Source organism: Mastomys coucha, unplaced genomic scaffold (genome assembly GCF_008632895.1).
Source record: "Mastomys coucha isolate ucsf_1 unplaced genomic scaffold, UCSF_Mcou_1 pScaffold6, whole genome shotgun sequence".
In the NCBI taxonomy this organism is placed as follows: domain Eukaryota; kingdom Metazoa; phylum Chordata; class Mammalia; order Rodentia; family Muridae; genus Mastomys; species Mastomys coucha.
Genome location: NW_022196912.1, coordinates 124,007,990 through 124,015,201, shown reverse-complemented (window position 1 = coordinate 124,015,201; position 7,212 = coordinate 124,007,990). Strand labels below are relative to the sequence as shown.

Here is a 7,212-nt window from a genome sequence, read left to right as displayed (position 1 = left end):
GGTTCACTGTTCTTTCATTCCGGGCCTCACCTCTGGCCGTAGGCCCCCTTTCTCTGTTCATCTCACTTTTTCTGCTAAAATGTCACCAGCAAAGCGAGGTGCAAGGCGCGCTGATCTCTTGTGTTCTGGGAGCTTCCTTCAACTCACTCCCAGAACTGTATAGGGAAAGATCTAGGACAAGCTTAGGTGGAGAGCGCCTGGCCACGGCTGCACAGGGATGGGTGCCAGCCGCCCGCGACCTCTCTCTCCGCCTCCTCTCCACCTTCCTCCACCCCCATCTTTCTCATATTCCTCCTCTCCTCTGCTTTCCACCCCTTAGCAGGGTGAGGGGTGGGCGGCAGTGAGCTTTGGCTGAGGCGTGGTAAGCCGGAGGATGGGTGTCCCGGGCACGGGCACACCCCGAACATCTCCCACCCAGCTGTGGGAGTTGTGCCTGAGTGATGGAGACACTGGCCCTATGCGCCTCTCTGGTCGTACCTCCCAGCAACCTGGAGGAATGGTAGGAGACAATTGGGCAGGTGCAGCACTGCCACCCAGGGCTGGGCCAGTGGCGCAATGGCAACTCAGGGGGGTGAGCTTGGAGGTCCGGAGTCTTGCACTACACAGCATCCTTCTCCTCACACCACCCAAAGCTGGGAGAAGTTAGACGGGGCGCTGTTGTTGTCTTGCGGTCTCTGAACGACCCTGTCAGTCTGTTTGTCTCTGTTTGTCTCTGTCTCTCCCTCTCTCCCCCTCCCCTCTGTGTGTGTGTGTGTGTGTGTGTGTGTGTGTGTGTGTGTGCAACCATGCACCATAGCAAATGAGGACCCCTTGCATCATCAATTTCCTCATGAGTTTCTTGCATGAAGAAACTCTTGTTCTGGCCTGAAGTTCTCTGCCCAGGTGTGCATGTGTAAGTGTATCTTCTTCCTTCCTCCTTCATCCAGCTCCTGCTCCCCCTCCCCTCGTCCCCCGCCCTCTGCAGGGCCTGGGCTCTTCCCCCCCACTCCCCCGCCCCACTTTCCCCTAGAGCCACTATGGGGATGCAAGGGAGAAATTTGTGTTTAATTCTTTTTGGTTTTTCAAAGACACGAGAAAATAAACGGACCAAAGGCAATCAGAGCAACTCCCTTCAAGTCTTTATTATTGTAGCTTAAAAGTTTATACACAAGGAATGTTTCCAACACAACATTCACTGACTGGTCTTCACCCCGCCCCACAACCCCGCTCTTTCTGCCTAGGACTCCCAAGTTCTTCCCCTTCTCCTTGTCTTCCAACTAATCCCTTCTCCAAGGAGTTCTAGCATCCCTCTTGGGGACCTGTGAACCTCGCCAAGTCACTTCCTTTGGTCCCGAAGTCCATCCCTCACCATGTCCCTCTTCCACCCCGTTTTCGACGGTTCCCCGTGGAACCCAGAGCACTCTCCCCCTCTTACTTTAGGCGCTGTTTCGAGCCCCTCTGCAATTCAGAGCCGACCCGTGGTCAAGCCCAGTTAGAGGCGGTTCGTCATCAGCAGCCGGGGCTCCAGCTCACCCAAAGCTAGGCGGGGAAATTACCCTGCCCACCCTTTCCCTATCTCGAGCCCCTCCCCCAACCCAGGGATAAGAAATAAACACAAAAGCAGCAGGACTCCCTGCGCTCGACAGGTGGGTGCCAGGCAACTAGCTAGAGCCTGAGGCGCTGCTGGAACCCAGCTGCGCTCAGGGCGCGCGGGCGTGGCCAACAAGTCCGAGCTGTGAGATGCTGGGGACCTTCGCGCTTTGCTGAAGCAGCGCTGGGGGAGCAGGTGTCAGAAAGTCCAGCAGGTAAACTCCAGCAGGGACAAAGCTGCCAGTTCGAGCCACAGCAATGCTCCTGACAGCAAGCCAAAAAAGGTACAAAAGGGAGTCACTCTAGCAGAGTCTCAAGTTAGCCAGACTCAGCCTGAGTTCTGTGGCGCGCTCATCTGTGCCATGGGGATCCCTGACAACCTTTGACTTCCTTTGGAGCATTTGCTCGTGGGCTTCGAAGGCCCGGAAGACCCGGCCCACCACTTCAGTCACTTGTCCCTTGGTTATTTAGAATCGACGTGGCCTAGTACCATGCAACTGTTCATCATAGCGCTCCAACCAAGTGCGCAACTCAGACACCTGGTAACCGTCGGGGCCGCGGCCTCCCTGGTACATGATGGTGCCGCTCTGGATGACGTAGAGGCGCTCAAAATAGGCACCATATGCGGAACTGCTGGAGTTGGCCATAGTGTCCAGGACCAGAGCACAGCCAGGTGCGCCTTGTTGAAGTACTCTTGCTGCGCTGACCCGGTCCTCCAGGCTGCGGTGCTGGGGAATGATGTAGGGTGAATCTGTGGTGACCCAGCCGTCGGATGGGTGGGCTTCCTCGATGTAGATGATAAGGAAGTCAACGTCGCGCTGGTACTTGGTGACCAGGCGCTGGAAGGCGCTCATCCGCGCCATAAACGGTGGTCAGGTACAGCTGCCAAAATTGAGCACCAACGGGCGGGTCCCTTGTGCGTAGTCGAGGATGCGCTGGCTCTGGAAGCCATCAGGCCGGACGACCTCCGAGTTAGGCGCTGGGCCACCTTCATGGGCCTGCTTGAAGAAATCCAACTTCTGGCCATGCCACACAGCCTTGAGAGAAGCCAGGGTGCACAGACGGTTGTCGTCCGATACGCAGATGGGCGGATCGTCAGGGGGCATCTCCTCGCCTTCACTGTTGAGCTCTACTTCGGGCTCGGGGTGGTCGGGATGGCGACGGCGCAGGAAATGCTTGCGGATACACAAGAAATCTAAAAGCCAGAGCATGAAGGCCGTGCCTAGGAAGCGCGGGAACAGCACGAGGCACGAGGCGGTCTGGGCGCAGAGCCTCAGCGAGTGAAGCAGCAGAGAGCGGAGCATGGTGGCCGCGGGCCCCGATGCCCCCGGGGGCCCTTCACCTTCTCCGACCACCAACCTCGAGGCGGCCTGGCGAGGCATCTGGTCCTCGGTGCTCCGGGAGCTCAATTTATAGCCAAAGCTTGAATTGGCGGGAGACTCCACCTCCGACCGGGGCCCGCCCCCTTGCAACTTGAGCCCTGAGGGATCACCCAGAGGCGCGGCCAATACCCCAGAAATCTTGGGTCGAGGGCGGGCGCAGGCTGGTCGAGGGTGGAGCGGTGCGTCCCGGGGCTGGCAGAGGCGGGCTCGAGTCCCGCAGCCAGCTCTCAGGGGCGGGGGACCCCGAAGCCGCTGTGTCCAGGGACTAGGAGCCCGATCTCGGGGCCAGGCAGTCCGTGGTGGCAATGCTGTAGCCCGCGCAAGCGCCTCGCACCTCCTAGGTCCCAGCGGGCGGGTCCCAGCCCGCGCCCTCCTCGCCGCGCACCTGAGCTGAGTTCCCGGGCGGCCGCAGCGCCGCGCCGGAGCTCCGGTTCGCTTCCCGCGCGCCGCCGCCGCCAACGCCGCCCACGCTGCCGCCGCTCGTGCGGGGTCGCTGCCCAGGTACCGCGGGAGTCCAGGTCTGTGGCCGCCGCTCGGCCGGCCCCCGGCTGCAGCCCCGCCGGGGACGCGGGCCCACGACGAGGCAACTTTGGGTTCCCGCCGCCTTCCCCGCTCGCCCGCGGGCGCCGCTCGACTGCCGCAGCCCGTCCGCCCGCCTCCCGCGCGCGCTCACACTCGCGCCTCGCACACGGCCGCCCCCCGCACCGCCCCGCCACGCACACCGCGCTCCGCGCCCCCCGCCGCTGCCCGAGCTTGCCGCGCGCCGCCCCGGTCCGCGCCGCGCCCGCCCCGTCCCATCTCGCTCCCGCCGGGCGCCGCGGTTCCCGGGTCAGCGGCCCCTCGGCTCCAGCCCGGAGGCGCAGAGGGCAGGGCCCGCGGGTGGGCTGGCGCCCAGCGCGGGAGACCCGGAGAGTGGTGGCAAGCGACGCCCGGCCTCGCCCTCGGCCGGCTCCGGGACGTCCTGGGCGCGGGGCGCTGCGGGCGCGGGGCGCGGGGCAGCGGGCGCGGGGCGGCGCCGGCCCCGGGCGGCTCTCCCACTAGGGGTAGCTGTTGCCTGAACGCGGGAGCGCTCCCCTCTCGCCGCTCGCCTCGCCCGGCGCAGCCCCGGCCGCCGGGCGCACCCGTCCCGTTCGTCCCCGGACGTTGCTCTCTGCCCCGGGAACGTCGAGACTGGAGCGCCCGAACGGAGCCACCTTCGCGAACCCGGAGCGCGGCGGCCCGACTCTCCGCGGAGGCGCCCGGACGCGGAAAGTGCGTACTTTCAACAGGGAACGTGTGCTGAGGCTTTTTTAGGGGTGCGGGGCAACTCCCCAAGAGCGTGGGGCCCTGGTCGGCTCCACCGAGGCGAAGACCTCCTAATGTGTCTCTGCGCGCGGCGCACTGCCGGAGACTTGGGATCAGGGGCGGCGGGGCGGGGAGGTACCTTGACCTGGGGTCCCCGAGACCCTGAGCAAGTTCCGTTTCCTTTACATCCCACAGTGACCCTTCAGGTCAAGGCCTCAACCCCGAAGGCAGCGCCTGAGAATCGCGCTGCCTAGAACGCCCCAGCAATCACAGGGGCTTTTCTGGGGGTGACGAGACCCCAGCCAGATACTGCAGCTCCAGCCACTTGCGTCCTGTGCGCCGGCCTCTCGGGAGAGACCAGCTACCTAACTTTCTCAACCCAAGACCGCGCTGGCGCCCCAGGAGGGTGGGCGCAGTCAGACTGCTTTCCATTAGCGGTGGAACTTGTCCGGAGAAGTCGACCGCAAGTAGCCCAGAGGGCGCGCAGGTAGGCGCCCGCCCTCTCCACCGGGTTTCTGCTGTCCTGGCAGGACGCTCTGCCCGCGGAGTCCCTCGAGGGACCTGTGGCCAGAGCAACTGGAGCAGCTGGAGTGTGCTGTGTCCGAACAGCCTGTGAAAGTGGCTCTTCTTCCCCTAGGTCAGGATTTTCTGCTCTGGGGCAAGGGTGTACACCCCAGCACTTCCCACCTGAGGGAAGCCACCAAACTCCTATACTGTTCCTAGCACCCTTTGGAAGGTGTTTCAGGTGGACTGGGAGAAATCTCCCTGACCGTGCCTGACTAGGGGTTCCACTCATGGTTCTATCCCCAAGCAGGGCTCCCCTGAGCTTGCAGATCACTCCCTCCTTCTCTTTCAGACTAGGGTGAGAAGATAGTCTGACTGGAGAGCCTGAGAGGCAGACTGGGACTTCTGGGACTGTCTTGGGTAGGGCAAGAACTGGTTTTCTTCAGCCCAAGATCCCCTTGTCTCTCTCTGGGAGATAGCAGTCTAGGGCTTGTGTCCTGCTCCTTCCTGTAAGGACCTGGGACAGGGATGTGAGGCAGGTCCTCCCCTTCCCACACTCAGTCTCTGAAAAGGCCATGTGGGGTAGGCACATATGTGTCTGGGTGCATATGCCATGTGGCAATCATAGTCTGGGATAGATGGAAGTGCAGCTCTTTTGGTCCTGCTCTATGGGACCAGTCACCCCTGAACATCTTCCCTTCCTGATGCGGGACACCTGGGAAAGCTGCCTTTCGGTATTCCTGGACAGCTGGGGGTGTTGTGTGGGAAATAGGCTCCACCCCACACCTCAGGATCCTGGAGCCTTGGAAAGCACCCAGGCCTTCTGACTTGCCTGGCCTCCTGTACAGGTGAGGAAAGACTCAAGCTGCAGATAAGGGTGCCTGTGATTCTGGCTTTGGGGACACATACCTGGCTTGACAACTACACCAGTGCTCCCCACCTTTCTGTGGCTCCTCCTCCTCTCTCTTTCCTCCCCACTCCTCTTTTCCTATGCCCTTCAGAAGGGGCAGCACCCCTAACTAGCTGAAGCCTTTCTACCAGTCACTTAGACTATCTTGTCTTGTTCCAATGGTCTAGGACATGAATACTGGCCCAAGGCCAAGACCCTTCTGAAATCCTCAGTGGACCTGACAGATTTGGGAAGGGACCCAAGTTGGGGAGCTTCTCCTGTTTCAAGGGCCCAGGTGGGAGGGTATGCTCTGGGCCCTCCTGCCTGCCCTCTCCCAGCTCCAGCAGAGGGCAGACAGGGCAGAGAGAGGAGGGGTGCACTGGACTGGGTCCATTTGGTATCTTGGAACTACTTGGTGGAGGAGGAGGGGCAAGGCTCTGGCATGACTGGGGAGGACTGGCCTTTGGCCAGCCTTCCACTCCCAAGATCTGGGTAATAGTGGTCTGCCACTATGAAAGGATGTTTAGAGGGCCTGACATTAACCCCTTCATCTCCTAGCCTCCACGTGGGGTTGGTGTGGGTGTGTGGCAGGCATAGCCTCTACCTCCCCTTCCCAAGGTTGTCAGGAGACACCCATGGAGGTTGGTCGGTCCTGCCAGTGGCTTCTATGTCTCCCAGCAGGGGTATTTCCTAAGCACTCAGAAAAGATGGCTCGGCCCCTAGATTTAGAGAAGAGCATCAGAGAATGACAGTCCTGTGCCCTGGGTCTGACCCCATCTCATCGTGACCTGGTTACATGTGCTCAGTCTTCCTTGACCATCATCACTCCTGTCGTTCTTGGTCTGTTTACCCTACACTGGCCTCTGAACACTCCAGGGGCTCTCCTCCTCTGAACTTCCACCCACGGTGTTCCTGTTGCCTCTCTCTTTCCTTTGGGGCCCCCATAATCTTCCTTTTCTCCCAAAGCTCTAGTCTGACCTGGCCCACCCTTCCTCATATAGGGGAGCCAACTTTCTGCCTGGACTCTTCTCGAAGGAGTACATGCCCTCTTCCTGGCCCGTTCTTCCTCAGTGGCCAGCAGCTGTTAAGCAGATACATTTCTGTGCTTGCCTGGCAGACCTGTCCCTTCCAGGTTGGCCCATCTGGGATCCCTTGGAAAGACTGCTGGGAGGGGCCCAATAAAGCCTTGTGCAATGAGAAACGTGTGCAGTGTGGACTTACTGAAAACTGGGTTTGGGGAGAATTTCTGGATGTGTCGTTCTGCCCTCTGCACACAACAGCGGTAAGCAAGCAAGGTAGGACATGTTGGTGGCAGCAGGCCTGAGTGAGGTCATCTAGGACTGGCTCCCTGGAACACCCCCCTTTGGGTGTGGCATCTAATGAACATGCCCTTCACCTGCCCACTTTATCCCTTTTCTAGGGATGAAGTTTCCTTTTCTAGGCTGAGCACCTTTCTGGGCATGGCTCCCTCTGACGGAGTTGCTAAGCCCTTTCCACTAGTTTTGAGAGTGGTCTCTGGGACATGTCTCTTCACCTCTGACTCAGGCCAACTAAGGTGGGCACAGAAATGCTCTGAGGAGACAG

General features: G+C 60.7%; 1 protein-coding gene across 1 annotated transcript; it reads right to left on the bottom strand.

The window, feature by feature from the left end:
- Nucleotides 1-1,096: 1,096 nt before the first annotated feature.
- Dio3 (iodothyronine deiodinase 3) lies at nucleotides 1,097-3,574 on the bottom strand. The gene has a single exon (XM_031357150.1). The coding sequence runs from the start codon at nucleotides 2,949-2,951 to the stop codon at nucleotides 2,442-2,444; it is 510 nt and encodes a 169-aa protein (XP_031213010.1). The 5' UTR covers nucleotides 2,952-3,574; the 3' UTR covers nucleotides 1,097-2,441.
- Nucleotides 3,575-7,212: the final 3,638 nt, after the last annotated feature.

Coding starts and splice junctions, on each gene's coding strand:
- Dio3 (XM_031357150.1), bottom strand. CDS start 2,951: ATGCCTCGCCAGGCCGCCTCGAGGTTGGTGGTCGGAGAAGGTGAAGGG.